Genomic DNA, 18,896 nt, shown 5'->3' with positions numbered 1-18,896 from the left:
ATGTCTTTCATCTTTTCCAAGGGATTTAGGCAACTTTTCCCCTTTGGTTCCTCAGCCTGTATGTATCAGCATATTTTGTACAAATCAATAACAAATTTATCAAGGTTCAACCTGAATGAACTTCATCACTTTTCAGAAGAAATTTAAATCATGATTACTGCTGCTATTTCAATGATTATTTCACTACACTATTTTATTTAGATTCCTTTGCAGAAAATAAACCTAATATTACAATTCCATTTTAGTGGCCTTTTTAACCATACCTATCATGCAACTTAGCTATTCCTGAAATGTGATCATTATGAAACAACAATAGTGTCTGAAAAAGGCTGTAACATGTCATTCATGCATGCTGTTCCCAAAATCCGGAAATTCAGAAACTCAGCCATCTGAATTTTACCAAGAGTGTTTGAATGGCACTAACTAAAGTAAAGTTAGCTGCTTTCTAGCCAGTTAGGACTCCACCACTTACACCTTTAGAACTATTCCAGTGACACAGAAGAGCACACACAATGAAATGTAAATGCACTGTTTGTAGATAGGTAAGAATTATTTATCAGATGCTTAATATCTATGATGAGTCAGTTTCAACCCTTAAGCAGACTATAGAGAAACAGGATCTTGTTGGCACTCATTCTTGCTGCATACATTTGACAAAATGGCCCCAACAGCATTCCACTCTGAGATTTAGATCCTCAGAAAAAGGAAGCTCAATTTCTACAAAATTAGAGTAAATCTGATTTAGAAGTAATTAGATCAAAATCTGGTAGATTATAGAAAGTCCATCCTTATCCCTTGGTGGTGGCATTTTGGTTCATTACAGCCAGTAATAGTAAGGACAGAAGGGCAAAGCAAAGTTCATTAAGAGCATTTGGATTGATTTCATTATTTTTCCTACTGTGTTGTGGTTTGCCCTGGAGTTATCTGTATTTTGATGCTAATTCCACTGCCCCAAGGACAGCTGCCTACTGGGAACTCAGGTGACTTCACCAGAACCTTCTCCCCCCCATTGAATTTGTAAAAAACAGGTGAGAGGCAAGTACAGGATAGAAGGAGGCTGTCATTGGAGGAGAAGGAAGGATGGGCGGGAGAGAAGTTTGAAGGAAGAGGAGGAGACTGGAACAGAAAGGAGGAAGAGGCAGGAGGGGGAGAGGGTGAGAAGCCATGGTGTGACATTAAGATTTTGCCTGTGTATTTAATGTTGGTATTAATGTTCCCAGGCTTTGTATGTTTAGGTGGGCAATCATGTCTTATCAATTGGGTCAAAGATTATTGTGTTGTGTGTCCTTTTATGTGACGGTTTGAGTGTAGAAAAGTGTGCGGTGGCAGGAGACACTGGGCTACTGCGGAGTTGGGATGTGATTCCTCCAAGGTATCAAGCAGATATCTTGGGGCACTGTGGTGTGGACCTAGGGTGGGATAAAAGAGTTTTTATATTTTATATTTTTATATATTTTTATATTTTTACAACAACAACATTCCACAAAGTCAAGTCAAATTTGAAATTGACAGATGTCTTAGTAGTTCATTTAAAGTTAGTTTAAAAATAAAAATGAGTTAGGGGGTGCCATAAATCTGTTTTTTACCTCAAGTTCAGAAGGAAGAAGTAGTCTACTTTAATAACCTAACATTACTGAGATATATCACTGTGTGCAAATGTTGCCTAAATAATGAAAGAACACAACTTCATTTGGTGGAGGGAACCAAAATATTAAGAATTTTGAACCTAAAATTAGGGAAATTTTATAATAGAGCATTCAAAATAGCAACTTGCTACTGGCAATTCGTGCAATAATTGGACCTCATTTTCATATTTAAGTATTTCTATTCAACTAGAATTTAATGACTGATGCCATTAGGATATAAGTCAAAGATTTAAATCTTATTAAATAATATTTTATAACATTCAGTAGGAAAGGACTGTATAAAAATACAAAAAGAGTCCTTGATGAAGAGAGAAAATTGTAGGTGAAATTGAATTTTTTTATAATTTTATGAAACAAATATATAATAATATTTAACATACATTTAATAATACAATGATCAAATATACATAAAAATTATAAATTGGTCAGTTAAACAATGTCAAGGTGGAATGAGATCGTAGGGATTACTGAAAGTAGAAAAGATGGGAAAATTTTAATAAGATAAGTATATTTGTAAGTGCTTGAGTTCTTCCCAATGAGAATAAGCCATTCACAACATTGCTATGAAATGGTAAGAGAAAATAGGTAGATAATAGTGAGATAGATAAAGGATAGGTAGATAATAGGTGGATGGATGGATGGATTATATGTAAGAGATAAATAATAGATATGGGAAGATGACATATAAATAGATTAATAGGTGATAGATAGACATGTAGCTAGATACATAGATAGATAGAAAAATAAACAAAGACTAACTAAATAGACATAGAAAAATAAAATAGTAAGACTATGTTTTCCTTAAGTTCATGTCTTTTCTAAACCACCATTAACGCTTTAGCCCATGATACATGTCCAACTTCCATAGAGAGTAGTATAAACCTATAACAAAAGTTTGTAGAAAGCATCGTATTTTCTTTTTTGCTTCTTTGATTGTTTGTTTTGTTTGGTGTTTTTGTCTAAAATAAGTTTTAAATTTAAATATATTTTTATCATATTTCTCTTCCCTAATGTTCATACAGATCCTCTTCTCTGCTCTTCCTATCCAACTTTAAGTTCTTTCTAAAGAAGTGTACCAAAATCCAATGCAACAGCTAAACTTCCAAACCCAAGAAATCAAAATACAATATCCCCAAATAAAACAAGACAGAATGAAAGTAAAACAAAAAAGAACAGCAACAACAAAGTAACTCACATAACCCACCAAGCTGTATTCAAATAACAGCACACTAAAATAGTATGGGTCCATTATTCAATAATTCTTTACTCTTACACATATGTAAAACAATTGAATTCATACATGAACTTTCATTTTAATTTATATATTGCTAAAATCTTTTTTAATATTTTACAAAATTATACTTTAGTGAAATTGTAGAATACGGAAAGTTTCTACATGAATATTAATTCTAATCTCACTATTGTAAATACTACAGTAGTTGATTTTACTTAAAAGCAATTTGTTATTTTTTCAAATACCACTGAATCGTGCTCACACACTGTCCCATACAGGCAAACACTATGTATAACACATTCTACTTTACGAAATGTTTAATTATACAGAAAAATGTTGCTTTTCACTGGGTAGTTACATATTTTCATCATTCTCTTTTTGTGACAGAATTGTCCTATTTGATTGGAAATTGAAGATTTCATTTTCTTATTACTAGTAAATGTATTTAAACTGATTATGATCAAAAAAAATGTCAAATTTGTTGGGTTGGGATTTAGCTCAGCGGTAGAGCGCTTTTACCTAGGGAAGCGTAAGGCCCTTGGGTTTCGGGTCCCCAGCTCCGAAAAAAAAAAAAAAAAAAAAAAAATGTCAAATTTGCTGAACAACCAACATTATGGTAGACTTCATAACGATTTGTATTTACTTTTTTATTTGTTTTTTACTTCAAATTTCCTGAATGTTGAATACGATTTTTTAAATTAAGGTTCTTAGAAAAAAATCTGAATAATGAGATGTCTCTAAAACAAGAAACTTGAATAGTAATTGGAAGTATGGTGATGTATAATGGAGAAAAAAGAGAGGTCTGCATAGAGAAGCATGTTATTTAATTATGAGCACATAATTAAAGTCGCATAAAGAAAAGGAGTTTAGAATCATTGTGCGACACTTCAAAGAGCAAAATGAGCATTGTTGAAATGAGAATATCTATTTTCAATTCAGCAAAGGCATTCAAAGTAATAGATCTTTCCTTAATGCAATATTTAGTCCTTTGGAAATGAAAAGTTTCATCTTTTGCCTTCAGGTTGCATGTATTTATGTATGGATTCTAGGGATATTTCTCTACATTTTGCTGTAGGAGATGGACATGAAGCACTATTATATATGATGACTTCTAAGGACCACAATTATGAGGTTCATTTATCCTGAGAGGATGCTGGGACATCTAGAAGGGTGACAAGATTATAAGGTGTAAGATAATTTACTGAGAAAGAATTGTGAATAGTTATCAGGAATGGAGTATTAATAAGTATAAATAGTCTAAATTATATTTAAAATAGATGAATAGTTCATTTCATAGTCTTTATATTAGGAAGAGAATCAAAAATTGAATAACTTAACAGAAAAAATTGAAAAGAAAAAAAATGTAGCCCCTATGAATTGATATAGCTTATTTACTTTTTATTTATTGTAAGATATTTATAGTAAACTGGTTTTAAAAATCAAGGATACTATATATTATGAGCCATATGTCGATGCATGTCGATGAAATATAAACTTGAACTCATGATACTAATGATATCAATCTCCTGAAACATTTGTTATTCTGTCACAGCAAATTTATATAAAAATTCGTTTTGTTTTATTTGTTTCTGGTTTGATTGGTTATGTTTTTATCGTTTGTTTTTAAAAGTTCTTGTTCTTTTATTTCCCTTTATACTTCACAGCAACTTTTGTTATCTGTAGAAATGATGCTATAAAATGAACTGTTTTATTTAGGGCTTTAAGCAGTAAAATAAAACACCAGCGAGTCGTTAATGCCTGTAGTTGACTGTATTATACTCTCATTATAGCCCAGTACCAAGGAAGCTGGACAGGTATCTGAAACAGGAAAGCTTATCTGGATTCAGAAGCTGAGCTAAGAAGCCATGAAGGAGGCTGCATTTGCCTGAGCCCCAAGATTGTTCCAAGTTTTATGTAAACCCAGAACCACCAGTTCAGGACTGCACCAACGGCCAATTTGCTGGTTCCTCTCTCATGAATAACTAATTAAGAAATTACCCTGCAGGCTTGCCTGCTGTCCCATCAGCCCTATCTTATAGGAACATTTTCTCAGTTAAGCTTTTCTCCTTTTTATGACGTTAGCTTGTGTCATGTTGACATAACTACCCAGGACAACTGACCCTCATCAACTTGCCATACAAAGGCAACATTGCAGAGCCACATTCTTTCTTTTCTTATTCATTCCCAAGATTACAGATTAATACAGACATCACAATAGAAGATATTTGACAAAACTAGGAAGTCTCAGACCCTTACAAATACAAAAACTTTAAGGTTGTCCCTATGAAAATATGCACTCTTACTGTTTTTAGTATCCAAACTCATTGTTAAAAAATTTAGTCTTTCAACTGTGGACTCAACAATGGGAGGAAAACTGTAATCAGAATATAGTATATTAGAATCTATTTTCAATAAAAGAAAGTAAAAATTATTTCAATAAATATTTTGTGCTTTTATATTTTGTAAAGATTCCGAAGAGATAAATTAACATATTTTAAAGGAAATTTACATATTATAACAGGTAAGAATTTAGATTGGTAAGTCTCTGCTTGCTTGTAACCCAGCACCAATGAAACTTAGGCAAGAATGCTGTAATGAATTCCCGTCCAGGCTTGGATTCAAACACAGGTTCTAGATGGACTTGCTTGTATGGTAAATTCCTAACAGCAATTTGTCAACATTAAATTTACATCAAATAAAATCTGTATATTAATGATAATATCCCCCAAATAATCTGTTAGAAATGCTTATCGGATGTTTCTATACTATGTGTGTGTGTATATATATATCCTCTTTAAAGCTGACAGATGATGATCGATAGATGACAGATACTTACTTTCATATGTACAAACATATATGTATATATATGGTAAAAAGAGGTTTAAATAATAAATAATTATCTGAATAGTAGCTATATAAAATGACCATTAATATTTTTTTCAATATTATTAATATATTTCTCAAGTAAATGAATCTATAAAAAACTGTAAAATATGTAGGTAAGTTTTTTTTCTGAAGGAAATGGCAGTTATCTATATTTAAAGTTCGAGGTTACTGACTAACAGGATTTAAGAAATGCCGATGAAAACTAAAGAAATTATAAACTTTAAGATAGCATACATAAACTATATGCTTGAACAGTTAACGAAATCATACCCAGTCAGCGTATGGAAAGGTGGAAGATTTATGAACAATTCATAGGAATAAACTGTGATTGTACCAAGTGCCGAGGATATTCTAAATTTCATGGTTAAGACGCAGAAAGCAGCTGTATTGGTTTGTTTTCTTTGATAAATAAATACCACCTACAAAGAACTGTCGAATGAAGAAGAAACTCAGTCAAGCAGGATCTCTTTTGCAGGAACTGAATTGAGCCACAGATGAGAACAAGTACCAGAGATCACGTCAATGACCTTCAGCTTTTAATTTAATATTGTCCATGACAACCATCAGTGTGTGGCACCACGACAAAGAGCTTTCAAGAACGATCCCATACCAGTCATTATCCAAGAAAACGTTCCTACAAACTTGCCTCAGTTTAAAATCTGATGGAGACTTTGCTCAGTTGATATTCTCAGGCATTTTTACTTTTATCAATTTGACAGAAAAACATGTCAGCACACAAATTACATTTATGCCTATACAGACATCTGAAAGTGAATAATTTCCATGTAGGTTACGGAGAAATTCAAAATGGAGCATATAATTATAGAACACAAGTGGGGCTTGTTTGATATAGGATAACAAAATGAAGCCAATAAATTTATATGTATACATCTGTATCATTGAGGAAAATGTTAGAAGTAGAAGGCTGAATTGTTCAAATTTAGAAACAAAGTGAGCAAGTGGAAATATAATTATTAAATTGTGGGAAAGGGAAGAAAGATTTCCTGTAAAACAATAATAATTGATATATGTGAGGTTGTATTATCCACAATCTAAATGTGGCATGCTGTCAAATATCCTCATTTGTTCCAGAATCATACCAACTCATGCTACAGAATTGATACATGGAAAAGTATATAGATGTAAAGCATGCAACAGAAACTGAAATTTATTATACAGGAGGTTAAGGAAACAGCTCATCTATCACTAATAAAACACACAGAACTTGCTCTGGAAAACTAGACTGTACATTATATTTTAATATTAAAAGATAGCAATACAGTATTTGTGAACTCTATAGACTTAATTACAAATTAAATTATAATAATACTACAGGTAGAATATTGCTCTGTCTTCCTCAGAAAGAAATCCTGTTAATCAGGCTTAGAGTTTGATCACATGGAGAAGTTGTGATTTGGACCAATATGAAGAAAGCAGTTAGAAAGAAGAAAAGGAAAGGAAAGTTTTAGTACCTGGGAAACTGTCAGTGCAGGAATCCTGTCATGCCCAAATGCTAGTACCTGAGGAAGACTTAGGAAAATTGACAACTGAAATGTTGTGCAAGACTTGAGGCTGCCTTTATGTGAGACCCGGCTCAAAATAATTCAGATATAAATAAAACAAATTGAATTGTCATATTTTCCTATAAAGCGCTGGGCAGAATTGTTACAGTAAAATTAAAATTACTCAACAAAAATATCTTTTGAAAGTCTTATAGCCTTTAGCTATAATCACTTGAAAAGTAAAAACGGGTCATGGAGGTTTCGTAACAGGAATACAGCAACACAGATTGAAGTTAAGTTTTCCTAACGTAGAACATTTCATAGTGATATTTATTTTATTTTTTATTCCCACATCTAACTATTATTTACACCCAATTAGGTATCAAATTAAAGCAAGGCCACAACTTTGACGGCATTAGTCTCATCTTGTTGGCTGAATTTGTCAAATTAGGGTACCCTCAGAAGCCCCGGACCCCTGCCTTGATGCGATGGCTGGTTTCGATTTTTTATGATCTCTACTGTTATCTTCTCTTGTTCTACTAGGTTCTGTGCTGTCATTGTACTTATTACTGTCTGCAATAATACTATCTGCTAATTATGCCTGGTTTGTTGCCTATGATTACTGGAATGGCCAAGAAGACTTCAGCATATGTATCTCTTTCATTTTCTAAACTATGGGATCATATGTAAAATTAGTAATTCAGGACCCCTTTTATATATATTTATATATTTTGCAAAATATTTCACAAAGCCATCATGTTTATTTCACCAATAAACATACGAAAGCCTGTAAAATTTCATTAAAGTGCCCTCAATACATTGATCATTATAACCACTACCATTTTTCAAAATCTTAAGATTATTTTGATGATATTCTCTGTACACACAAGAGAGGGAGGTTATATACCATAGCAGGGTAAAAGTATGTACGGGTTTGTAACAAAGGTTGATTTTATGGGTATACAAAAATCATAATACATATACATCATGTATGTCTATATAATCTTATTTATGCACAATTCCTTCACCGCCATCTATTTTCATCACCACAAAACCCCAATAATCTGCCACTTCTACCAAAAAAAAAAAAAACAAGATTATTTCACATCTGACACCCCAAGGATGCTTCTCAATCCTGTCTATAACACCCCACCTGGATACTTCAAGTAAACATCTCAGCTACCCCAGTGTGTGGTCCTCCTCCTTTCAAGGTTCTCTCATAGGCTATTGTAGCAAGGTAAACCAGGTCCACTAGAAGAGTATCTGCAGCTGTTAGGGAAACAGCGCTTGTGGAGAAAAAAATAAGGCAAAGGAGAGCAACAGATGCTAGCTGTGTGTGGAGAACAAGCTAACGTCCATACAGGAGGCAAGTCTAATAGAGCCTTGCCAGTCCAGAGCTCATCTGCATGCTTCACTCATGTAATCATCCCTCACCCCACTGGGAGAAACATTTCAGTTCCAATCTGCAGATGGAAGCTTAACTGAAGACCTGGGAATTAAGTGGTGTCACAATTATGTTCAGAGTCACCACAGTGGACATTTATTTGAAATCATGTGTCGTGAGATCAGATTTTATTTAAGATATGATAATAAGAGATAAGTTAGATTATAAGAGTGCTTCTTCATGAGAGAACAGCTACTTAGATATTTAAGTAGCTTGATTTATTTTCACTTAATAAAAACTTTTCAAGGATTTTACTTTGTTGATTTTACATATGATGATACTAGTTAAGGCAAGTAGGTAATCTTTTAACAGTAAATTATCACCCTTGGGATGTTTCCATGCATTTCTAAAGTTAAGATTTGGTATTTGTTGGTGGGATGTAATCATATTTTGTATGACATCTTATTTATTCAGCGTCATTACATTTATGTCATGTTCATTTCTGAATTGCAACTCGAGTAGATTTTTGAAAACATCGCCAGGAGGTTAATATTTTGATTCTAGAAGATCGCTTCTAATTATCAATCTGCTTTACTTATATTACCTAGACTTAACGCATCACCATCATAGAAGGATAATAGGTTGAAGATGTAAGCATTTTCTAAAGAACCTTACTGAGAGTGCTTAATAGAAAGTATACATCTATCCACTACGAGTATTCTGGAATTAAATCATGATTAGAATTGAACTAGTGTTACTGCTTGAACCACTTAGTCTCTCATCTGACCCTTCACTAGAATACTAAACATAGAGACTATAAACATCACAAAATTAGTAGTTAATGCCTGGTAAATAATCTTTCTACTCTTTAATCAAATACAGAATCTTTAAATGACAGAAACTGGATCTCTCAGATGTTTTTTTGGTTCTTGTAAAAGTGCAATAAAACATTTCTAGAGGAATATTAATTTCAGGGTCATTTGCACCCCAATGCAGTGACCGAAATACCACTATTTTTCCTAATAGCTGTAAGTACAAAGAGCCCAGCATGCTGGGAAGCATTCGCTCATCCCTCTGTGCCAGGCTCCACCAGCTCAATTTTCACAACAGTTTTTCTTTTTTTTTAAAAACATACGAATTTTCAGTCCTATGTATCTTTGTTCAATGGCTTCCAATGTATTTAATTTCTTCAAGCAAATATTAGATCAGGAGGTTGAAATAAAGTATCGCATTCAATTTGGTAGCCAACTAGAACACCATAGCAAGTTTTACAAGAGAAAACTCAGCTAAATAATTGAGTAACATCGAAGGTAATCCCATGGTGGATTTTTACTCACTTTCTTTCAGGGTTTAGAGTAGCAACAGAAGGCCCATTGAAAAGCCACAGTGAACTAGGCTGCTCAGAACCAAAGACACTTTTGTATTGTCAAGTTCTTTTCCTCATGGATGTACAGCACAGTGTAGCATGAGAGTCACTGTCAAAGTAAACAAGATGCATGGTTGGTTTAGCTGAAACTGCGCAAAAAACATTAAGATCTGCCAAATAAACATACATTTAAAATGTCAATGAGACAGAGATGTTTTAAAAGAAAGAGCGATACCAAGGCGGCAACTCAGGATTCTAGCAACTTAATATCATCTTCATATCACAGTTCTTTTTAATTCTCAGTACTGTCATGTTTTAGCAACCTTCCATTTTGCCTTTCTTAGAAGAAGAAAAGTTCTACCAATATCTACTTCAACAGATATAGGAAGGAACCAAATTTATTTATAACATTTAACAGAAAGAAGAAAATGGATCTGTTATTTAGTTTCACTGGAGTGAGTGGGTAAATGATAAAATTGCATTTAAACACAACTAAATGGAAAGTCACCACTAACTTGTACAGAGATCAAATTCCAAGGTTGTTGGAATATATTGAATTGAAATATGAAAAATAGATGCAAATAGAACTGAAACGCCTGTACAAATTCTACCTAATAGAGGCAGAAGAATATAGATCATTTGATCTATCCGTAGCTGTACAGCACACTGGTTTTGAGCCACATGGTTGCAAGGAATTGAACCCAGGACTCTAGAAGAGCAGCTAAATGAATCACCAAGCCGTCTCTCTATTCTAAGATTTAATTTAATAAATACATTATACACACACACACACACACACACACACACACACACACACAAACACACACACATACAACACACACAGACTGTCATTATCTAGCTTCGTGTACATATTTAATTAACACAAATATAGGTACCTATGTCATCTGTTTGTATAGACACAAACATGTTGTGTATGTATTTGCCAACAGGATTATGGAAAAATCAGATTTTGTTAACCCATTCTAGTTCAATGTAGTAAATGTTCTGTGGTCAAAATACCCTATTCAAATATGTTTGACGCAGAGTGTTTTATCTTTCTTGATATATAGTAGAATCTTAAGTATGTATGGGCAGAAAACAATTCAATTCCAACAGTATTTCTGATACTAAATGGCCTAACATATAATTAGAATGTTCTTGAAATTTGTGTTGAATACATGTACCAGAACACTTTTCCTTGGTCATCCTAATTACGATACGGTATAATGATAAATTGAGAATAAATAGTGATGTTAAGAGCATAAACCGAAAATAAATAACTTGCATGGAGACAAAATTATATTAGCCAAATAAGAAAATCTGCAAAACTAATATAATCTTATCGTAGTAAATTACTACATTATTCTACTTATTGAGAACACAGAATGTAAATATACTTAATTTTAATTAATATCATCTAGGTTCTTTATTAGGTTTTGTTTAATCATATTAAATAAATTGTATTTATTTTCTTTCTTATCATAATTTAAAAGTTTACTACTATCTTTAAACATCCTCCTGGATTATATAACAAAATTAAATCTTATATATGCTATGTAATAGTTATATTATGGTATCATGTTTATAAAAGTGTGGGTTTTTTTAAAAAAAGCAAAAATGTGTGGGTTTGGACACAGACTATAATTTGAATTCATTTATTTCACCATCTGTATTGTTTACTTTGAAACAGGGTCTAGCTATCTAATACAGGCAAGACTCAAAATTGTGATCCTGTGCTCCAGTCTTAGGATTACGATTGCCCTCATTTATTTATTTTATTCAAAGTGTATATTAAATTAACTTAAATTATAGCAAATTTAATAATGTTCAGGTGAGAAGTAATTATCTCCCAATTATATTCAGTAAGGTTAGTTTCTGTCAGCTCTGGGCAAACCTATTCTTTTCAAGACTGTGCAAGTATTTGACCCTTCACTTGTCCTGAGAAAATAAATTGCAGAGAAGGAATAGGAACAGACATTCATAAGGACATGGGTTTAGGTACTACACAACAATTTATCTCTGTGTTATCATGACTGAATCTCCTGTAGGTTTTCTTATTAAAATTGCCTTTTATACCTGGATTCTTTATAACATAATTTTATTGGTTCTAGATTGTTGTAGAAATCAAAACAGTTATCATCCTAACTAAAAGACGATATCTTATACTTTATGGGTCATAAATCATTGTGAGTTAGCAAACCTCTGCAGTGCCAGTCATGGCCATGGCATTTTTATCCAAAAATCTTAATCGTGTAGAATTATTCTTCCAACTCAATCAGGTTATTGATAGAATAACTACTGTGTTCAATTTATGTTGAGTATTTTATTGGAGCTAAGAGAGGAAGTATGGAAATTCCTGGCAAACTGATTAATAAGAAATTTGAACAAACTAGAATTGCTCCATTAATTTATCTTTATTTCTAATTACCAGTAACAATTCCATGGCCTCAAAAATAAGCAATTGATTTGATTATGAAAGGTATGGGGTACAGTCCCAAAGGAAAACACAAGTTGTTAACTATGGTGTGGATTAATATGTCAGCATACTTTCTAGGGTCAGTTCTGTGGTTCCTCTTACCTTACTTTAAGCCTTCCAGCCCGGATGCTTTGTTCTACCAGAATCCTTTTCATCATGTTTGCAGATCCATGCTTTATCAGTTTCTGGATTTTCTTTGGTCCTTCTTATCCTCTTCTTCTCCTAGTTTTGTTTACTTCATAATTAATTTATTGCTTTCTCCTGCTCTGGACTCTTTCCTTCTGCTGTCACTTGTTGAAGTTTCTTTAGATAAACTTTCTTTCAAACAGAATGAAGTTTTATATCCTCATTCTTATTCTAAGAAATATGGTCTGTTCATCTCAGGTACCAAGGGTAGTGATTTGGAAATGATCTTCATGACTTGCATGTTCCTCACTTTGGGAAAATGTGAATGTTTATGACTTGGCCTCTTATATAGTATGATGGAATGTAATTTATAGAATCAATTAACATCTACACAGTCACGCTTTTGTGCATCCCCAAATCTGGTTTGATATAGAGTATGTCTTAATTGTTATTCCAAAACTATATTATGTATAGATTCATAGTCTGTGAATGGATTCCATGAACAGAAAGTTAATTTGTTTTACAGATAAACCCTGGGTGAAACACAAATGCCTTTTTGCATGTTGGAAAAATTAACAACAAAGTAGGTCTCATCTAAAGGTGCTATAAACAACGTTATAATAATTTTGGTTTCAGAATTCATGTACAAATTGGTAGGTAAGACTTTGACCAGGAGATAAAGCAAGTCGGTTAAGGTAAAATCCAATAAATATGAGTCACCAAATGGGGCTTAATAAGATCATTTGAGAAACATTGTGGCACTTCAACTTAATAGACATATTGCAGCATTTAAATCCTGAGAAACTATTCTTGTGCAAAAGAGATTCCAAGTCAAAACGACAAGGAGAAGGAAAGCTAGACACACAGCACCACTTACGTTGCGGTTAATCTTGAACAGTTAGGAAGAAGAGAAAGGATAATAATAGATGCTGACGCTTGCAGAGTGTGAGCAGAATTAATTGCCTGACAATGACACCTTTAAAAGGAGACTGCTGGCCACAAACCATAACACCTTGCCGTAGAATATCAAATTAAATATAATGATTCCTTAGCCTTTTGTGTAAACACAGGAGGGTTTTAGAGGCTTGTTTGGCTTTTCATTATGCTATTTCATATGGCACCTTGGTATGAAATCCGTACTTCAAAAATGCCTCGGTTTTACTGTCTCAGATTTAAAACGTTTGAATAGACTGACCTCAACAAAAAGCTAATCAACGCGAACGATTAGAAAAACAGCTGAAGCCAAATTTTTGTCTTTAAAGACATTGGCAAAAAGAAATAAATGTATTTTCTGTATTTTAAAAACAATTTATGTAGGTAAATAAATATAATGCCTTTAAACTTTGTCAATTTAAAAATTAAAAGAGATCACAAATTTGAGAACACAGATTTTCCATACATATTTCCCATCTGCAAAATAAGTAGGATGTGTGAGCGAATTAAACTTACCTTGTGTTAGATGTATTTCCAGCTACAAAATTGAAAAGTCAGCTATCATCTCTACCTTTTATATAACTATGTTTGGACAGGAGCATTTTCCAGGTTGATTAGCTATATACTGCAAAACCCCTGAGTTGTTGTTGTTGGTAGGTTACGAAAGACCTTTCCAGCGGCTTTTCACCACTGCCCCCACATAAATAATCTAACAAAAATATTTCATTATCCAAGGTGACTTGAACTGGATTGAGGCCCCTCAAGGGAGTCAGAGACTGTGTCAGTCCCATAAACACCACCACTAAATAGAAATGTTAAACATTAATTTAAGGTAAAATTGCTATCCTCAATGTCTTTTATTTATTGATATTTTTGCTTCCTTTTGTTCTAGGAAGAACAAATATGGAGAAGAGGCTAAGCAAATCTAAAAGTATCTGGTCAATTGGTTCTAGTCAACAAGTTCTCTTCAAAAATCAGTTTTTACATGCTTAAGGGATTTAGTGTCCCTTTGTTACCTTCCTAATAGAAAGTAGCTCATCTCTTTGGCAGAGAGATCACAGCTAGTGGTGATGTGTCTTTCTTCGAATTTTAATAAAGGTTTCTGAGAATTTTATATAGTCTAGTATTAACTCCTCCCAATTCTCCACCAGGTTCCTTCATATCCCATTTTCTACTCACTGCATCTTTCCAACTTTTGGTTTGTTGAATGAAGTAATGCCTTCATCATAAATAATCAATATTGTCTTTTACATTTTGCTCATGCATCTATTTTAGAAGTATTGATATTTTAAACATTGCAAAATGATACTCCTGAAATGGCACAATGCTAGTCAAAGGTGAATCCAATTTGTTACATAGTAATAACTACTGGAACATATCAGAACAAAGCTAATGTAGCAAATTCTGTTCTGTAGATTCATTACCTATAAATGAGATTATCAATCTATTATACTCATATGTATGAGGATTAAATAGATATTGTAGCTAGTGTGCCCAACTCAAAGAGGAATCATACACAGATGCTATTCGCACTGCTGTTTCAGAGCAAATACTGAATCCCCTGGCATCCAGCTCCAGGAATTATGCCTGTTTGTCTGTTTGCTGCTTCCTCAGACTATCATCCCCATGCCTCTGCTGACAATGTAAAAAAAAAAGCCTTGAGCAGTGATGGACATAATGCTGCTCCAAACTAAAATATGGAGACTGAAGAAGGCCCTCTTCTTTGTTTGTGTGGATTGCCTCTTGGCCTGTGGTAGAATAGCTATTAAACATTACTGAGTCACAATGACTACTTAAAGGAATTGGAAAGAATGTTCAAATATTTTTCCTGAAATTCTAAAAGTCATGTGTAGTGGTTGACTATGTTGGCTCTGGGGAGGCACTATTTGGTGGCCTTGTTGGAACCAGCAGTGTGAGAGCGTGAGATCTCCCCAGAGTCAAACTGGAAGCCGTGGCCCTTCCCAGCAACCTCCAGGATGAAGGTGCAGGTTCTGCCTGGCTCTAATGCTGCCATGCTCCTTTGGTGAGGTGGATCATGAAACTAGAACTTGTGTTTAGCCTAATTGGAATGAAAGTCCTTGTAAGAGTTTCAGTAGTCATGATATTTCTTCATAGCAATGGAAATCTTTAATTAATATGTATGTTTTCGTCAAAGATTTGGTCCTATAAAAGGTGAACTTTAAAGTTTGTTCTTGGTTTTCTGAATGATTCCATGTTTTTGAATGTTGATGATTTTTGCTATTGTTTAGTTTTCATCATTCAGTACTTTATTGTATTGCAGTTGTTAAATTTTACAATGATTTTGTTCTCTTAATCTAAAAGGTAAACTGCAGCTAAAGTACATTTTATATTGAACCAACCTAATATAAGTTATTCTATAATACCTGTTTCATTGTATTTATATGAAATATCATATAAATGTTGTCATTATACAATGTTGATGACTTGAATTTGATTGTTTGTTCTATGAAATAAAAGTGTTGTACTAACGAAATTGTCCTTGAGCTATCAAATAAGAGTTTAACACAGACATATATTCATACATAAGAAGTAAACCAGTTAGGTGTTTCTAAGAAAATAAATTAAGACCAAAATGCATACAAATAAATCTAAAATTTCTGTGATTAAAGACAGCTACCATATACGTTGAGAGAGCTATTATAATGTATGCAATACATTTCCAAATTTAAATAGATAAAAAATAGAGATAGACAGATGTGTATCGCAGAGAGGAGGTTAATATAACATCGTTTAGTGTAGTATAAATGAAACTGATCCGACTTCCAAGTCAGCATGATATACATGTAGAGAATTCCCAAAAATAGAAAAAATCAAACTTATCCCCTGACTTTCTTTCTTCAGTGATTTCTTTTCTCTCCAGTTTGTTTGCTGGAACATTAGTCAAGTAAAATGTTAAAAAGCAAGACAAATTAAATGTGTGGGATCAAAAGGTCAATCAGAAATAGTAAACCAATATTATCGACCCGAAATCAGGCAAAAAAGATCTACTATGAGATCAATGGAATGAGTACGAAGATTCTAAACAGATTCATAGATATTCCAATCATAGCTGATAAACAAGGAAAGTAAATCGCATTAGTGCCCAGACATCAACGAGAAAACAGGAATTTAATTTCAACCTGCATGGTTATTTTAAAGAGGTTGTAAACACTGAGTGGATCTCAGGGCTGTGTTACACTGGGGAAGACAGCTTCCGCTTTCCGCAGAGTTACGACAGACTATGTGTTCCACTTCAAAATTATTAAGAAAGATAGCAGAGATCTGCATATGCTCGGAAAATCTAGATACTATGACATTGATGAAGTAATGATGTCGGACAAAGAAAGGCATGAAGGGTCATTGTATCAATAGATCTTCATGATATTCAGACTGTTAGGCTCAGATTGACAACTCTTGTAAAAGCTAACCGCGATACATTTTGTCAAATGGAAAGGGGAAATGTAGAGAACTTTTAATTAAATGCTATTACTCTGATCAGTAGACACCCCTGAACTTAGGAGTATGCTAGATCTCTGTGGTCTAAAAGGCTAGCCTAGTATGTTAGTTCTGTACAGAAAGTCTTAGGTCCAGGTCTGGTGGAATTCAGCCTGCTATTCCCAGCATTCACAGTCAGTAGCTATGCTCAGTCTGTTGAGCTGAGTTCAGTTCAGTTCCTTCCCTCAATAAAACAGTGAACTTTAAAAGGTGCAGTGGCAGGTGCTATGGCAGCTCAGTCTGGAAGTTCAGAGGCAGATGGGCAGTGGCAGTGGGCACAGGAAAGCCCGTGAGCTGTCGCTGCCAGGCACAGGCCCAGCTGGAGTAAGTGAGGCCTGAGGAGGTGCCAGGAGATTACAAATGGGTTGCCCTGAGGCAAAAGCTAAAAGAACAACAGAACTGTGAGAAGCCAGTTTGAATCAGCCATTTAGAAGTTTGTTTACTTCAACAGCTGAGTTGAACCTAACAGCTTAGAAATAACCAGAAGGAAGGAGGTATTCAGCAGTAGTAAGTCCTAGGAGGCTGAAACATTTTAGGCCTAGCTTAGATAGATTGTTTGGTGTCGAGGCTTCCAGTACTGTCTAGGAAGTCAGTGTGATAGAAAAAGTCCTGCCAGAAAACAACTCCATCAGGAAAGAAAAGTTGACTCATCATCTCCCACAACATGCCTATAACAAAAGAAAAAAATTTCATGGATGAGTTCAAGAAAATGAAAATATAAAATGTAAGGGACATTTATTTTCTTCCTATTAAGCAGACCATTAGCATAAAGCATTTGTTTTATGGCAATTTCAGTAATTATTTTTCTAATCACCACGATGTTGAGGTTAAGATATTCGAGCTATGTCCAAAAGAAATAGAAACATTTCTATTGTTTTATATAATAAATAAATGCATTTGTCTAAAAAATACACCAGATAAAGTTAATAAGCAACTTAAAATATAATCAATAGAAAAACACTAATGACATAAGTGTTTTAATACGTCGTGAGATGTTATATGGCAATCTGTAAATTTCCAAATACAGACAAAAGAATAAAATAATTTTCAGATATTTTAATACCATTAAAAATAGCTGAACATGGCTGATTTAGGCTCAGTGATAGAGCTGCCTAGGGAAGCCAAGGCCCTGGGTTGTATCCCTGAGCCCAAAATAAATAAGAACCCAAAAAAAAAAAAAAAAAAAAAGGAACATAAATCCTGCAGAATCTGGGCGGAAGCGGTGGAGTTTCTGGCAATGGTGATTGATCCTGTCCCTCAGATACATTTTCTGACCTGGGTTCTGTGCCCCAACACTGCCACCACCCAGGATGAAACAGGACAGAGAAGTAATCTTCCTTTCACGAATCCTCCTAGCTGTGTTCCAAGGAGGTTTGCATGAGCAGGAAGCAAACCCTGAACTCCATTTTCTTTCCAGTTTCTGTTTGCATTTTGATGTTCTTCCATCCTTCCCAGTATTACTGCCCTCCCCCAACAATCATGTTCATTAAAATCAGTCTTGGCAGGACCCAGGGCTTCCCTTCCACCGTGCCCTTATTTAGGGCGGTTCATTGCTCAAGAGGTCAACAAGTCCAGGGTCAGTCCATGGGAATTTTGGGTAGTAGTGGCTTATCTCCTCAAATGGTTGGTTAGTACATTATTGTTCAGTCCTTTCTCTAATTCCTACAACAGGGGTCCAGTTCTCAGTTCAGTGGTTTAAGGCTGGTATTCATGACGCTGCATTCTACGCCTCTTCGTTCAAAATCTGTGTTCAGAGGAATGCCAGCATGTGTTAACCTATATAAAAACCAGCATAAGAACAAATCATCAAGGACCAGAGTAATACGTAAATTGGAAACGAAGTACGAT

General features: G+C 34.0%; 2 protein-coding genes across 2 annotated transcripts in view; both read right to left on the bottom strand.

The window, feature by feature from the left end:
• Positions 1–18,896, bottom strand: part of Veph1 (ventricular zone expressed PH domain containing 1) — a 773,456-nt gene that overhangs the window by 664,947 nt on the left and 89,613 nt on the right. The gene's annotated exons all lie outside the window — the stretch shown is intronic.
• LOC116895174 (COMM domain-containing protein 6-like) overlaps positions 17,284–18,896 on the bottom strand; it is an 11,338-nt gene continuing 9,725 nt past the window's right edge. The window contains exon 2 of the mRNA XM_032896529.1: positions 17,284–17,430. Within this exon, the coding sequence (XP_032752420.1) occupies positions 17,284–17,430 (147 nt within the window). The remainder of the gene's footprint in view (positions 17,431–18,896) is intronic.

The sequence above is a fragment of the Rattus rattus genome, chromosome 3, assembly GCF_011064425.1.
Source record: "Rattus rattus isolate New Zealand chromosome 3, Rrattus_CSIRO_v1, whole genome shotgun sequence".
Taxonomy (NCBI): Eukaryota; Metazoa; Chordata; class Mammalia; order Rodentia; family Muridae; genus Rattus; species Rattus rattus.
This window is presented reverse-complemented; position numbering and strand designations above follow the sequence as displayed.